This window comes from Lycium ferocissimum, chromosome 6 (assembly GCF_029784015.1).
Source record: "Lycium ferocissimum isolate CSIRO_LF1 chromosome 6, AGI_CSIRO_Lferr_CH_V1, whole genome shotgun sequence".
Lineage (NCBI taxonomy): Eukaryota > Viridiplantae > Streptophyta > Magnoliopsida > Solanales > Solanaceae > Lycium > Lycium ferocissimum.
In genome coordinates this window covers 69,401,630-69,418,290 of record NC_081347.1, presented here as the reverse complement: position 1 = coordinate 69,418,290, position 16,661 = coordinate 69,401,630, and the positions used below count along the sequence as shown (strand labels likewise).

Genomic DNA, 16,661 nt, shown 5'->3' with positions numbered 1-16,661 from the left:
GTATTTCCGCTATATTTGCACTATATTTTAGTATACGGTCGACTAGCTAAATATAGGAGATCTAGCTACGAATTGTAAATATATAACATGTAGTTATAGGTTATTAGAAGGAGCTAAAAGGTAGTCGTTTATGAAAATTTTACTATGAAAAATCGTTGGTAGGAAGCACTTCCCCCAAATGGGCCCTACGCGACACTAATCCAGATTAGTCGGGCTCCGATGCGGATACTGAATTTTTTTTAAAAAGCGAAGTTGAACCATGGTGGTTGATTCTGGGAGGGTCATTTGCACGATTATCCTTCAAAGGCATTGGTCTTTAATTTTTGCCCCTCAAATTGGTGGTCTTTAATTTTTGTCCTTCGCCTAATACCATGAGGTTTAGAGTTCGAACCTCGGCTCAGTAAAAAAAAATCGCAAGACAGAGTTTCATAGCAAAGTTAGGCCTCAGGTAGAGTTTTGCAAAACTCTCCCTCATGCAGAGTTTTGCAAAACTCTCCCTCATGCTAGAGTTTTCTACCTTAAGGTAGAGTTTGAAGGCGGAGTTTGGCATGCAAAACTCTGCCTTACGAATCCAAACTTCTGCCTTGCAAATTTTTTTTTTTTTTTTTTACTGAGCTGGTATTCGAACCCAGAACCTCGGGATATTAGGGTAAGGGCAAAAATTAAAGACTACCAATTTGAGGGGCAAAAATTAAAGACCAGTGCCTTTGAAGGGCAATCCGCACAAAAAAAATGATTCTGGGATCATAGAGGACTTGTTCATTCCTTCAAAAAAGGACACTTAAAAGACAATTAACTAGTATTTTTATCTTAAAAACCAAAAAAAAAGGACAAAAAAATAAATAAAAAAAAAAGAACAGAAAGTAACCAAAAAAAATACAAAAAGAAATTAAGAGAAAGAAACAAAGAAAACAGAGGTAACAAATCGGGTAATATTTCATGCAAAAAGGTATTGGCAGTAATTAGTTTAAGTGGGGGCATAAATGGGTAATTAGTTTAGGTTCTAGGGGTGTTTTGTGTAGTTTCCCCTAATTCTTTTGGACTGACCATAATGCCTTACGTTTCCTATAAAATGTCAGACGTCAAATTAGATATTATCATTCTCTTCATCACTTTTTCTCTACTAGACAATGAACACACTCACTGAGAAATCCAAACAATCTTGTACTGTTATTCTCTATAACTGTCTATTGTTCTTCACTTTCTTGGTTCCATTGTTAGCACTAACAAAAGCTGATGAACCAGTTGGATATGGTTACAATGTTCAATCAGTAAGCGTTGACTCATCTGGTAGAACGTTGACTGCTAGTCTTCAACTCATCAAAAGTTCATCTGTTTTTGGACCTGACATTCAAAATCTCACCCTTACTGCATGGTAATGATTTACATTACATCCTTATTTATTGAAATTCCATCAATTTTTAAGTCTTTTTACTCTTGTAGTTTCTTGGTCTTTCGATTTTTGTTGTTTCTTGTACTTCGATTATCGTATTAGTTTTTTGTTGTAGTTACTGTTTCTTTTTTTTTCAAAATGCTTTGTCATGCTATGCGATATTTTTCCTTAAGCTGAGGGTCTATCGAAAACAACCTATCTACCTCCCAAGGTAGGATAAGGTATACCCAATAGTGGGATTACACTAGGTATGTTATTGTCCATCAAATTTAAGTCAGCTTTTGGACATGAACCGATTGATATTTAAAAAAAGTAATAGTTGAAGTTGAAAAAGGTTATTTGGAAGTTGAAGTTGTGTTTTCACATGCATATTACTTGAAAAAATGTAAAAAATCTGTGAGTAATTTTTTTGTTTTTTGTTTTTTTACTTAAAAAACTGGTCTGAACTTGAATTTTGTTAAAAGTTTGGAGTGAAAAGTGACACAACGGATAACCAAAAAGGTTGAAAAAATAAGCATAAAGAATTTAGTAATGTTTTGAGGTCTGTCTTTTCTGTAATTGAAAAATCATGTTTCCAAGATCTTCTATGTATCCAAATTTCCCAAAAGGTAGCATTGTGAATTACTGTTAGTGGAAGCAAGAAATAACAATTAGCCTTTTTCTTGTTTTACATGTTGATGGATTTTGCAGTTTTGAGAAAAAAGATCGTTTGCGAGTCAGAATTACAGATGCAGATCATGAAAGATGGGAAGTTCCTCAAGAATTTATTGCCCGCGAAACTCATTCACCCCCCCACAGCTCACTCTTAGAAAAACATTCTTTTTCGTCACTTCCATTATTGGAAGACACGCATTACTTCCATACAAACAACATGTCCGACCTTAGTTTCACTCTCTACAACACTACCCCTTTTGGCTTTACCATCAAGCGTCGCTCCTCAGGTGACGTTCTTTTTGACACCTCACCTAAAAAAGATTCTCCAGACACGTTCCTCATCTTCAAGGACCAGTACCTTCAATTGTCCTCTTCATTGCCAGCTAATAGGTCATCTATCTACGGGCTCGGGGAGCATACTAAAAGAACACTTAAGCTCAAGCATAACCAGACATTAACTCTTTGGAATACTGGTACTGCTAGTGCAAATGTTGATATCAACTTGCATGGATCCCACCCTTTTTACATGGACGTCAGGTCTCATCCTGGAGTGGGGACTACACACGGGGTTTTGTTGTTCAACAGCAATGGGATGGATATTCTATATGCTGGTGACAGGATTACTTACAAGGTGATTGGAGGGGTCATTGATTTGTACTTCTTTGCTGGTCCTGTGCCAGAATTGGTCATGGAACAGTACACAGAGCTCATTGGCCGCCCAGCACCTATGCCATACTGGTCTTTTGGTGCGTAATTAAACTAGTGAATTACCTATTATTTTGTAGTGTTTTTGCTGGTTATTGATCTCATGACCTTCTCTTTTGAAATGGGTTGGAGTTTCGATACTGATGATAGTTAACAAGAACTAACAAGCACTGTCTTTAAACTATGTTGCTCGAACTCTGCAAAAATGCTGCCTCACCCGTGTCGTAACCTCCAAAAATACGCTAATTTTTGTTATGCACCTGTCGACATATTTGAAGAGTTTGAGCAACATAGTCTTTTAAGTTAATAATATAAAATTAATCTTGCAGATTGTTTACTTTGGTAATGATCAGTGCCTCAGCTACCTCATTCTCCTCAACTTGTGAATGCACGGCTAATTTATGGCTACTCTTTTCCCCAAGCCCTTAGACTTTAGAAAGTTAATAAAGGTACTCTAGCTTTTCAATGGTAGACACTGAAAAAGCGATGAATTCTGACATGATTTCATCCGGTAATTAAATGAAATCACTCTCGGGGGATTAGTTGCTGCAACTTTTATGATTACTCAAAGATTAGTTGCTACCTTTGGAAAGTTCAGTAAATAACTACCATGAAATAGATCATGCTTGGGAGGCCAGTAAGAAGGGGCATCAAACACTTTTTTCTTGGTAAAGTCATTCAGCAAAAACTTTCTAAAGGCATGTCTGGGGTTCGCTTCCGAATCAACTAGGGCAGTTTCACAATGTACTTTTACAGACACATTAAACTTTTTGATGATTGAATTGTACTGACACCATAATTAAAATTGAAATGGAAATATTATCCAGAGTAGCAAAAGCAACATGATCGGTTTAAAAAATCCGAAGAGATTCGTTTGAATTTTGTTTAGTACTTCACGCATAATCTCCTCTAACTGCTTGATTCACACACTTCCCAATTTTATGTTTAATTTTTTTTTGTTTTGTTTTGTTTGTAGCTTGGCATGAATTCGTGTAATTGTTCTTTCATGCAAACTATTGCAATTTTTTCTTCACAGGCTTTCACCAATGCCGTTATGGTTATAAAGATATTACTGAAGTTAAGAATGTGGTTGCTGGTTATGCAAAAGCTCAGATCCCTCTTGAGGTCATGTGGATAGATATTGATCATGTGGATGCCTATAAGGATTTCACACTTGATCCGATCAATTTCCCTCTTGACCAGATGAAGAAATTTGTCGATGCACTTCATCACAATGGCCAGAAATTTGTTCTCATATTGGATCCAGGTGAGTTTTGACATGTTGAATTTTCTTGCTTCTGTTGATATTTATACTCAATGCTGCCAAAGGTGCGCTTAAAGCGCGCTGAGCCCTGAAGCGAGTTGCAGAACATGTTGAGCGCTTTGCCTCGCTAAGCGGGCGCTTCAGTATCATCATCAAGGCTCTAAGGCATACTTTTCCTTGCCAATGAGCATAATCCTGAAGAGACAACTCTAAACAAATGATATTTCACTTTATTGTTATTTTTTTCTTCAATTTCTTTGTCCATTTTTTTTATTACTAGTCAGGACTACAGATGCATATCTGTGTGTTTTCTCCATTCGCGCCTTTCTTCATTAAACTCCGTGCTTTATTTGTGCTTTGCGCGTAAATCCCCAATGCACCCCGTGGCGGACGTAGCATATCGACGCAAGGTTCATCTGAACCCAGCATTTTCGACGCAGAGCATAATTTATATGTAAAAATTCACGAAAATTGCAACAAATAGTAGATGTGAACCCATAACTTCAAAGATATAGTGGGTTTAACACTAATAACCTTAGATATTGAACCCATAAACTTAAATCCTGGATCGCCTCTGAATGGACCTTGGAGTTTTTTGCGCTTTTGCCTTTCTGTTTATACTTAAATCGATGTAGAAGTTGAGAAATTGCAAAGATATTGGGCCAAATGACTTGATCAAAGCACTAAACTCTATTTTCTTTTATGATCTCAATGTTTTTTTTCACAGGGATCAGCATAAATAGCTCATATGAGACATACAAGAGAGGGATGCAAGCGGACATTTTCATCAAACGTGATGGTATCCCTTATCTTGGTGAAGTTTGGCCTGGAAAAGTCTACTTTCCCGATTTCATAAATCCCCGAGGCAGAGTCTTCTGGAGTAACGAAATCAGAATTTTCCATGACCTTCTCCCTGTTGATGGGCTCTGGATTGACATGAACGAGTTATCAAACTTCAATTCTAACGAGTTATCAAACTTCAATTCTTCTCCTCCTAGCCCATCTTCTACCATTGACAACCCTCCTTATAAGATCAATAACTATGGAGCCTTAAGTCCAATAAACGAGAGCACGGTCCCAGCAACATCAGTACATTTCGGGAACACCTTAGAGTACAATGTTCATAACCTCTATGGATTCCTCGAAGCTAAAACGACCAATGCTGCTTTAGTTAATGTTACTGGTAAAAGGCCGTTTATACTTAGCAGGTCTACTTTTGTCGGTGCTGGCAATTACACAGCACATTGGACCGGAGATATTGCAGCCAATTGGAGTGACTTGGTTTATAGTATTCCCAGCATTTTAAATTCTGGATTGTTTGGGATTCCCATGGTTGGAGCTGATATATGTGGATTTCAGAGAGATACTAATGAAGAATTATGCCGCCGTTGGATTCAGGTACAAGTTCTTTTGCGTTTGCTGCATATATTGGAAGTTTATGATTTTTTTCCAGAAGTTTCAAAAGTAGCCCCTATGATGGTTCTTCTTTTACTATTTAAATGTATATTTAATATTGATACTCGTTATCTTGTCGGTTATTATTGCATATCAACTTGAGGTCACTGTCCAGAACTCATTCAATATAAATCCTAGATCCGTCTCTTTTTATAAAGTTAATGAAGAATCCTCTGCAATATGTTCGTTTTCATAAATATATGAATTAGAGTTTTAATGCTTTCCTTAAAATGCTCATATGTTAATTAGAGATTTCGTTTTACAGATTTTTTAATAGAATACGATTTTGAAGTGTATTAGAAAAGAAAGTTTGTATGGCTTAAACATGTGTGAGATATCTATAATATCCGTCTTTCTTTTCTTTTAATCCCTCCGTCTCAATTTATGTGAAGGTGTTTGATTGAGTGCAAATTTTAAAAATGAAAGGAAAACTTTTGAAACTTGTGGTCCAAAATAAGACACAGATATTTGTGTGGCTATAAATTATATCATTAAGGATAAGATGGAAAGTGTAAAGATTAATTGTTACTAATTATAGAAAGGTGTCAATCTTTTCGGGACTGACTAATAAGGAAAGAATGTCACATAAGGTGGGATCGAGGGAGTATTGTTTTATTGTGCTTTATGTTCTAATCGGGGGAACACAAGTTGTGCCTATCAAAACAGAATGTCAATTTTCTATTCCATTCAAAATTCAAATTCAAGTATGATACTTTTTTGATAGCTGATAATAATCAACATCTTGTGGAATGTAGGTAGGTGCATTTTATCCCTTTTCAAGGGACCACACCGATAAGGGTACTATCCATCAAGAGCTATATATCTGGGATACCGTAGCTGCAACAGCCAGAAAGGTGCTTGGACTTCGCTACCGGCTTTTACCATACTTCTATACGCTGATGTTCGAGGCACATTCCCGAGGCGTCCCTATAGCGCAGCCCCTTTTCTTTTCATTCCCCGAGGACACAAACACTTATGAGATCAACTCTCAGTTTCTCCTTGGTAAGGGGTTAATGATATCCCCAGTGCTGACATCTGGAGCAGTTTCAGTTAACGCGTATTTTCCATCCGGTACCTGGTTCGACCTCTTCAACTATTCAAACTACGTGAATATGAAGTCTGGTAGCTACATCAGCCTTGATGCACCACCCGATCATATCAACGTACACCTCCGGGAGGGAAATATGCTGCCGATGCAAGGTGAAGCAATGACAACAAGGGAAGCCCGGGATACTCCGTTTGAACTTCTTGTTGCCCTCAACAACATGGGAAATAGTTCAGGCGAAGTATTTTTGGATGATGGCGAGGACGTTGACATGGGAGGAGAGCGTGGAAAGTGGAGTTTAGTGAAATTTCACACTTGTCTTGTGAACAATAAGTTATATCTCAGATCAAATGTTATGAATGAAGAGTTTGCTTTGAGTAAGAATTGGACCATACACAAAGTGACTTTTCTTGGACTGAAGAAAGGGGTGAGTAAAATAAGTGCATATAATTTGAACACTAAAACGGTGGGCAAAAGGCATTTATACTCAAGAATTAGAACAAAATTTGCATCTGGTGTTTTGGAGATGACAGCTCTATCAGTTCTTATTGGAAAAGAATTTAGTCTTGAGCTAACACTTGCCAAATGATTAAGAACAGAACAGTGATGATCTTATTATCTTCATATTGTAGAACAGGGAAAATAAAGATTTTTCTTTGTCTGTTCTCATTTACTGATGAACTGATAAAGCCATGAAGAATCAGCTTAGCTAATGTTTATGTACTTCAAACAAAACTGCCACATTGTTCATCAATGGAGTTAGCAGAAAAAGTTGGAAGGTTATTGCCATGTTATAATAAATATTCTAATTCTATTATTGTTTGTTATTGGCCTCTTTAGTTGTAGAAGGTAGAGCTACAAGCCTATAACATGGACCGAGTTCATATTCAAATTATTCTCTTTTGCCCTTTTCTTCAATAACCAGCTGGTATTCGGACCCACTAGCCTGACTAATTAGAATTCATGCCGCGTCAGGTCCTTAATAGCATAGTCCATGTAATTAGAATGACAGAGCATAGTTCATGTAAAATTTCGCTGCAGCCAAATTAAGAGCTCTAGCACCCGAAAAAAGAGTGAAAAATGATAACACTAGGGTGTGGATGAAGATGAGGTGTGTTGGAGGGTGGGAGGACACAATAATGTGGAATGTCACTTGTGAAACTCATTTTCCCTACTTTCACTAGGGAAGTCATTTTTCTCATCTTTAAAACATTCCTGGAAAATTGACCAGCTGAATGTGGGAAAAAAGAAAAACATTTTCCTCCATAACACTCTAGAACAAACTTCAAGTTATCCAAAGGCATCTCATAGCTGTTAATGAAGATGAAATGATAATCATAAGAGATCAGAGTTCAATTTCAAGACGAAGCAATAGAAAAAAGTGATTTCTTCTCATCTGTTTATGCCTCAATGGGCAAAGTCAACATGTACTTAGTACATGGTGGGAAGATGCAGACACATGCAGGGGCGTAGCTTGAGGGGCTGGAGGGGGTTCATTCAAATCCCCGTGACTAGAAAATCATACTGTCTATATGAGATCACAATTTTTTTTTTTTTAATGTATATTGTAGATGATGAATCCCTTCATGAAAATCCTGCCCCCATCACCTGATACATAGTGAAATGATTACAGACGGGCGAATCTAGGGAGGCGGAAGGGTGTTCACCCGAACCCCCTCGACAAAAAATTACACTGTATATAGAAGGTAATCCATTTTTTCTTGTCATGTATTGACTTGACACACCCCTTAAAAAGCTATAATAAATTTACTATATCACCCCTAATTATTACCAAATCATCTAATGATTGAAATGAATCAAACATACTTTAAAAGTTGTGCTGCCACTAAAAATTCCTTGAAGTTTCGAACTCAATAATTAATAATAAGGGCAAAATAAGTATGAAATGGTACTCAATTATCTCTTAGTTTTCTGAACTGGACAAGTAAAAGTGGACATCTATTTTTAGTATACAGGACAAGTAAAAATGGATGGAGGGAGTATTAAGAAGAAGTAGTTCTTTAATATAACGGTATAATTGGAAACAATTACTATTTTTTGTCATGAAATTCCTAAAGCTAACTTGTTTTGGGACAATGTGTTTTTGCTAAAGTGACACTTATTTTGGGGTAGAGAGTAGTAGTTAATTTTATCTTGAGCTTTTAAAAAGACAAATAATTTGAGACAACTATTACATGCATTAAATATATGTTTTATAAGCTTTTATTCACTTTCATTCTCAATTATGTAATTTTTTGAGATTTTGCTGTTATTATTAAAAAAATAAAAAAATTTATTACATTAGGGGCAGAGGAAGGGGAAATGGGGGAGGGGATTACAACATGGGGATTTGAACCCTCATCAACAAGGTGAAAGTTCAGCTACTAGATCCCTATAGTTATTATTAAAATTAATGTTATGAACAAATTAATTTTTTTTTACTATGCTCCATTAATTTATAATTCCAATATTATATAAGCTTGAAAGTTTCTTTTACTTTATGAATAAAATTAAATAGCTCTACAAGTGGATCCATACTATAGATGAAAAAGAGAACAAATGTATTAGAATATTAAAAAGGTAAAAAATTACAAAGGTTAATAATTTAGAGGGTAAAATAGATATTTAGATGGTTGAGTAATCTGGTGAGTGCCATAGGCATAGTTAAGTAACTATCCTATTACAATTAAAGGAAATATGACTTTACTAAGTAATTCAATAGTTTGAGTGACCATTTAAATAATTAACTCCTTTAGAATCATGACAATATGCTAACAGATTATTGTAATCCAACATGACAGGTCGATTGAACATAACATAAAGTCATACTGATCTGGTATCAACATGACAGGTCGATTGAACATAACATAAAGTCATACTGATCTAGTATCACTCGCATGTCGTAGTACATCGATTTTGGTTCCGCTTACCAACGTCTTTTTACTACTTCTGCGCTCAACTTAAATTTTTTATATTAAACTTAAAATGACCAATTTTACATAAATATCAAAAGCGGTGATAAAATTTAAATATCTTGACTTCATATGTTTAATGTGAAGTACCACCAAAAGATGTGATGAAGCGGAAGAAGCTGTTTTTCCCTTAATCAGAGGTTTTAGTTCAAATTCTAGATATGTAAAAATCCTTGGTAAGGAGCACTCACGAGCGAATTTAGAGGGTGCGTAGGGTGTTCACCCGAACGTCATTGGCAAAAAATTACACGGTATCTATAGAGTAGATTTTCTGTAGTTGCGTACATATATAATTTTTGAACACCCTAAATAAATTCAAAATATTAGCTCAAGCGGCCCAGGCTGTTTTAAATTCTCTCTAGTGTTCAAGGTTCATTACCCAGAGAGAACATTTTTTTTATGTAATAAAAAAATTTAAAAAAAAAAAGAAAGAAAGAAAGAAAGAAAGTGAAGCTGAACATGGTGGTTGAGTCTGGGACCATTGAACGATAATGCCATATTTTCGGTATCCCAAGGCCCAGTCGTTTACTATAATGATTTTGGACTGACCATAGTACCTTACATTTCCTATAAAATATCACACATCAAAATTGGATTATTATTATTCTCTTCATCACTTTCTCTTCTCTACTAGACAATGAACACACACACTGAGAAATCCAAACAATCTTGTACTGTTATTCTCTATAATTGTCTCTTGTTCTTCATTATCTTGGCTTCATTGTTTGCACTAACAAAAACTGAACCAGTTGGATATGGTTACAATGTTAAATCAGTAAGCGTTGACTCATCTGGTAGAACGTTGACTGCTAGTCTTCAACTCATCAAAAGTTCATCTGTTTTTGGACCTGACATTCAAAATCTCATCCTTACTGCTTGGTAATGATTTACATTACATCCTTATTTATTGAAATTTCATCAATTTTTAAGTCTTTTTACTCTTGTAATTTCTTGTTCTATCGATTTCTGTTGATTCTTGTACTTCGATTATCGTATTAGTTTTTTGTTGTAGTTACTGTTTTTTTTTTCTTTTCAAAATGCTTTGTCATGCTATCTTTAGTAATTTGTCGTGACTTCTTTCACTTTTGTTATTTCTTCCAAGATAAGGTATGCATACACACTATCCTTTCTAGACCCCACTTTTGGGGTTGCACTGGTTTTTTGTTGTTGTTGTTGTCCATCAAGTCAGCTTTTTGCACATGAATCTAGTGATATTTGAAAAAGAGTAGTATTTGAATTTGAAAAAGGTTATTTCGTAGTTGAAGTTGTATTTTGTCATACATTTTACTTGAAAAAAGGGTTAAAATTCTGTGAGTAATTTTTTTTTTTTTTTTCCACTTAAAAAACTGGTCTGAACTTGTTTTTCTTTTAAAAAAAAGTTTGGAGTGAAAAGTGACACAACGGATAACCAAAAAGGTTGGAAAAAAGAAAAGAAAAAGAATTTAGTAATGTTTTCAGGTCTGTCTTTTCTATAATTGAAAAATCATGTTTCCAAGATCTTCCATGTATCCAAATTTCCAAAAACTTAGCATTGTGAACTACTATTAGTGGAAGCAAGAAATAACAATTAGCCTTTTTCCTGTTTTACATGTTGATGGATTTTGCAGTTTTGAGAAGAAAGATCGTTTGCGAGTCAGAATTACAGATGCAGATCATGAAAGATGGGAAGTTCCTCGAGAATTTATTGCTCGCGAAACTCATTCAACCCCCCGCAGCTCACTCTTGGAAAAACATTCTTTTTCGTCACTTCCATTATTGGAAGACACACATTACTTCCATACAAACACCATTTCTGACCTTAGTTTCACTCTCTACAACACTACCCCTTTTGGCTTTACCATCAAGCGTCGCTCCTCAGGTGACGTCCTTTTTGACACCTCACCTAAAAAAGATTATCCGGACACGTTCCTCATATTCAAGGACCAGTACCTTCAATTGTCCTCTGCATTGCCAGCTAATAGGTCATCAATCTACGGGCTTGGGGAGCATACTAAAAGAACATTTAAGCTCAAGCATAACCAGACATTAACTCTTTGGAATGCTGATATTGCTAGTGCAAATGTTGATCTCAACTTGTATGGGTCCCATCCTTTTTACATGGACGTCAGGTCTCATCCTGGCGTGGGGACTAGTCACGGGGTTTTGTTGTTCAATAGTAACGGGATGGATATTCTATATGCTGGTGACAGAATTACTTACAAGGTGATTGGAGGGATCATTGATTTGTACTTCTTTGCTGGTCCTGTGCCAGAATTGGTCATGGAACAGTACACAGAGCTCATTGGCCGCCCAGCACCTATGCCATACTGGTCTCTTGGTGCGTAATTAAACTAGTGAATTACCTGTTATTTCGTAGTGTTTTTGCTAGTTGTTGATCTCATATGTCCTTTTGAAATGTGTTGGAGTGTATATACTGATGATAGTCAACAAGAACTAACAAGCACTGTCTTTAAACTATGTTGCTCAAACTCTGCAAAAATGCTGATTCACCCGTGTCGTAACCTCCAAAAATACTATTCTTTTGGACATGCACCTGCCGACATTTTGAAGAGTCTGAGCAACACAGTCTTTAAGTGAATTATTATAAAATTCATCTTGCAGATAGTTTACTTTGGTAATGATCAGTGCTTCAGCTACCTCATTCTCCTCAACTCGTGAATGCACGGCTAATTTACAGCTACTCTTTCTCCCAAGCCCTTAGACTTTAGAAAGTTAATACAGGTACTCTAGCTTTTCAATGGTAGACACTGAAAAAGCAATGATTTCTAACGTGATTTCATCTTGTAATAAAATAACTGCTATGAAGTAGATCATACTTGGGAGGCCAGTAAGAGGGAACATCTTACAATTTTTTCTTGGTAAAGTTATTCAGCAAAAACTTTCTAAAGGCATATCTAGGGTTCGCTACCAAATCAACTAAGGCAGTTTCACAGTGTACTTTTACAGACACATTAAACTTTTTGATGATTGAATTGTACTGACACCATAATTAGAATTGAAATGGAAAAACTATCCCAGAGTAGCAAAAGAAACATGATCTGTTTAAAGAATCCACAGAGATTCTTTTGAATTTTGTTTAGTACTTCACACATAATCTCCTCTAACTGCTTGGTTCACACACTTCTCAATTTTATGTTTAATTTTTTTTTTTGTAGCTTGGCATGAATTCGTGTAATTGTTCTTTCATGCAAACTATTGCAATTTTTTCTTCACAGGCTTTCACCAATGCCGTTATGGTTATAAAGATGTTACTGAAGTTAAGAATGTGGTAGCTGGCTATGCAAAAGCTCAGATCCCTCTTGAGGTCATGTGGACAGATATTGATCATATGGATGCCTATAAGGATTTCACACTTGATCCGATCAATTTCCCTCTTGACCAGATGAAGAAATTTGTCGATGCACTTCATCACAATGGCCAGAAATTTGTTCTCATATTGGATCCAGGTGAGTTTTGACCTGTTGAATTTTCTTGCTTCTGTTGATATTTATACTCAATGCTGCCAAAGGTGCACTTAAAGCGCTCTTAGCCCTAAAGCGAGTTGCAGAACATGTTGTGCACTTTGCCTCGCTAAGCGGGCACTTCAGTATCGTCATCAAGGCTCGAAGGCATACTTTTCCTTGGCAATGAGCATAATCATGAAGAGACGACACTAAACAATTGATATTTCATTTTATCGTTATTTTTTTTTTCTTCAATTTCTTTGTCCATATATTTGTTTTTCATAATACTGGTCAGGACTACATATGCATATCTGTGGGTTTTCCTCCATTTACGCCTTTCTTCATTAAACTCCGTGCTTTATTTGCGATTTGCACTTAAAGCCCCAATGGACCCCGAGGCGGATGTAGCATATCGATGTCAGGTTCATCTGAACCCAGTATTTTCGATGCAGAGCATAATTTATATGTGAAAATTCACAAAAATTGTAACAAATAGTAAATGTGAACCCATAACTTCAAAGATATAATGGGTTTAACTCTAATAACCTTAGATATTGAACCCATAAAACTTAAATCCTAGATCCGCATCTGAATGGACCTTTGAGCTTTTTGCGCTTTTGCCTTTCTGTTTATACTTAAATCAATGTAGAAGTTGAGAAATTGCAACGATATTGGGCCAAATTACTTAATCAAAGCCCAAATACTCTTGTTTCTTTTATGATCTCAATGTTCTTTTTCACAGGGATCAGCATAAATAGCTCATACGAGACATACAAGAGAGGGATGGAAGCGGACATTTTCATCAAATGTGATGGTATCCCTTATCTTGGTGAAGTTTGGCCTGGAAAAGTCTACTTTCCCGATTTCATAAATCCCCGAGGCAGAGTCTTCTGGAGTAACGAAATCAGAATTTTCCATGACCTTCTCGCTGTTGATGGGCTCTGGCTTGACATGAATGAGTTATCAAACTTCATTTCTTCTCCCCCAAGCCCATCTTCTACCATTGACAACCCTCCTTATAAGATCAATAACTCTGGAACCTTACGTCCAATAAATGAGAAGACGGTCCCAGCAACATCAGTACATTTCGGGAACACCTTAGAGTACAATGTTCATAACCTCTATGGATTCCTCGAAGCTAAAACAACCAATGCTGCTTTAATTGACGTTACTGGTAAAAGGCCATTTATACTTAGCAGATCTTCTTTTGTGGGTGCTGGCAAGTACACAGCACATTGGACCGGAGATAATGCAGCTACATGGGATGACTTGGCTTATAGTATTCCTGGCATTTTAAATTCTGGATTGTTTGGGATTCCCATGGTTGGAGCTGATATATGTGGTTTCGGTAAAAATACTACTGAAGAATTATGTCGCCGCTGGATTCAGGTACCAGTTCTTTTGTCTTTAAAGAAGTATTTTGCCTTTGCTGCATACATTGAAAGTCTATGATTTTTGTCCAGAAGTTCCAAATTAGCCTATATGATGGTTCTTCTTTCACTATTTAACTGTATATTGAATATTGATAATCATTAAATTGTCGGTTATTATTGCATATCAACTTGAGGTCACTGTCCAAAACCAGATTCCTAAACTCATTCAATATAAATCCTAGATCCGCCTCTGGGACCCATGACCTTAAAATCATGAGTGTGCAAGTGTACAAGCCTATTTACGGATTTGGCAGAACCCAGTAGTTTTGCCCAGACTCTGTATTTGTGTTTAAAAATTCACTTAATATGTAAATAATTTATCCAAAACCCAGTAAGCTGTCTTTTTTTAGAATCCAGATTTCATAAACTCAAAAATCCTAGCTTCGCTTCCGTGCGCAACTGGTCCAGGGAGTCTACTTTTTCTGTTAACTGTGCTATCAATCTACTTTATCAAAAAAAAAACTGTGCTATCAATCTAATGAAGAATCCTCTGCAATATGTTGGTCTTCATAAATATATGAATTGAGTTGTAATGCTTTCCTTAAAATATTCATACACAAGCTGGAGTTCATATGTTAATTAGAGATTTTATTTATGGATTTTTGACTAGAATACGATTGTGAAGTGTATTAGAAAAGGAGGTTTGTATGGCTTAAACACATGTGGAGATATCTATAATATCCATCTTTCTTCTCTTTTATTGTTTTATTTTCATTCTATGTTCTATTCAGGGGAACACAAGTTGTGCTCCATGAAAACAGAAGGTCGATATTTTATTCAATTCAAAATTCAAATTGAAGTTTGATACTTTTCTGATATCTGATGATCAACATCTCGTCGGATGTAGGTAGGTGCATTTTATCCCTTTGCAAGAGACCACTCTGACAAGTTTTCTAGCCATCAAGAGCTATACATCTGGGATTCAGTATCTGCAACAGCCCGAAAAGTGCTCGGACTACGCTACCGGCTCTTACCATACTTCTACACGCTAATGTTCGAGGCACATTCCCGAGGCGTCCCTATAGCACGTCCCCTTTTCTTTTCATTTCCCGATGACACAAACACTTATGAAATCAACTCACAATTTCTCATTGGTAAGGGATTAATGATTTCCCCAGTGTTGACATCTGGAGCGGTTTCAGTTAACGCGTATTTTCCATCGGGTACCTGGTTCGACCTCTTCAACTATTCAAACTCCGTGAACATGAAGTCCGGTAGCTATATCAGCCTTGATGCACCACCCGATCATATCAATGTACACCTCCGGGAAGGACATATACTGGCTATGCAAGGTGAAGCAATGACAACAAGGGCAGCCCGGGATACCCCGTTTGAACTTCTTGTTGCCCTCAACAACATGGGAAATAGTTCAGGCGAAGTATTTTTGGACGATGGCGAGGACGTTGAAATGGGAGGAGAGAGTGGAAAGTGGAGTTTAGTGAAATTTCACACTTATGTTGTGAACAGGAAGTTATATCTCAGATCAAAGGTCATGAATGAAGAGTTTGCTATGAGTAAGAATTGGACCATACACAGAGTGACTTTTGTTGGACTGAAGAAAGGGGTGAGTAAAATAAGTCCATATAATTTGAACACTAAAATGGTGGGCAAAAGGCATTTATATTCAAGAATTAGAACAAAATTTGCATCTGGTGTTTTGGAGATAACAGGTCTATCAGTTCTTATTGGAAAAGAATTTACTCTTGAGCTAACACTTGCCAAATGATTAAGAACAGAACAGTGATGATCTTATTATCTTCATATTGTAGAATAGGGAAAAGAAAGATTTTTTCTTTGTCTGTTCTCATTTACTGATGAACTGATAAAGCCATGAAGAATCAGCTTAGCTATATGTTTATGTACTTCAAACAGAAACTGCCACATTGTTTATCAATGGTGTTAGCGGAAAAATTGTGAAGGTTATTGCCATGGTATAATAAATATTGTAATTGTTGTTTTCTTTGTTAAATATTTACCTTTGTAGAAGTTGTAGAAGGTCGAGCTATAAGCCCATTGTTGCTCCCAAACGCACACACAAGTCTACGTGATCCCAAGTAATAAAGTGATTAAGTCTGAGTGTTGAACCCGCACAGACTTATGATTAACTGTTATTAGAATTAACTAACACCAAATGTTTATTCAAGTATTTTTCAAAAAGTTGATTGTTGATTACTAAATTATTACAAGAATGTAAAATATTAATTTAACACTAACACTTAATCAAGAATGAGTAGGCCAAGCTTAAGAGTGAAATCAATGAGAAGAATACTTCTGGGGCTATAGTTTCGCTAACAATC

At 36.2% G+C, this 16,661-nt stretch overlaps 2 protein-coding genes across 2 annotated transcripts; both read left to right on the top strand.

Moving 5' to 3' along the window:
• The first annotated feature begins 1,079 nt into the window (after positions 1-1,079).
• On the top strand, positions 1,080-7,333 carry LOC132060213 (alpha-glucosidase-like). The gene is made up of 5 exons (XM_059453135.1): positions 1,080-1,375; positions 2,084-2,793; positions 3,789-4,019; positions 4,744-5,414; positions 6,227-7,333. The coding sequence occupies exons 1-5, from the start codon at positions 1,131-1,133 to the stop codon at positions 7,103-7,105; spliced, it is 2,736 nt and encodes a 911-aa protein (XP_059309118.1). The 5' UTR covers positions 1,080-1,130; the 3' UTR covers positions 7,106-7,333.
• A 2,680-nt stretch (positions 7,334-10,013) lies between these two features.
• LOC132060212 (alpha-glucosidase-like) lies at positions 10,014-16,333 on the top strand. The gene is made up of 5 exons (XM_059453134.1): positions 10,014-10,367; positions 11,096-11,805; positions 12,704-12,934; positions 13,674-14,320; positions 15,212-16,333. The coding sequence occupies exons 1-5, from the start codon at positions 10,126-10,128 to the stop codon at positions 16,088-16,090; spliced, it is 2,709 nt and encodes a 902-aa protein (XP_059309117.1). The 5' UTR covers positions 10,014-10,125; the 3' UTR covers positions 16,091-16,333.
• The last annotated feature ends 328 nt before the right edge of the window (positions 16,334-16,661 follow it).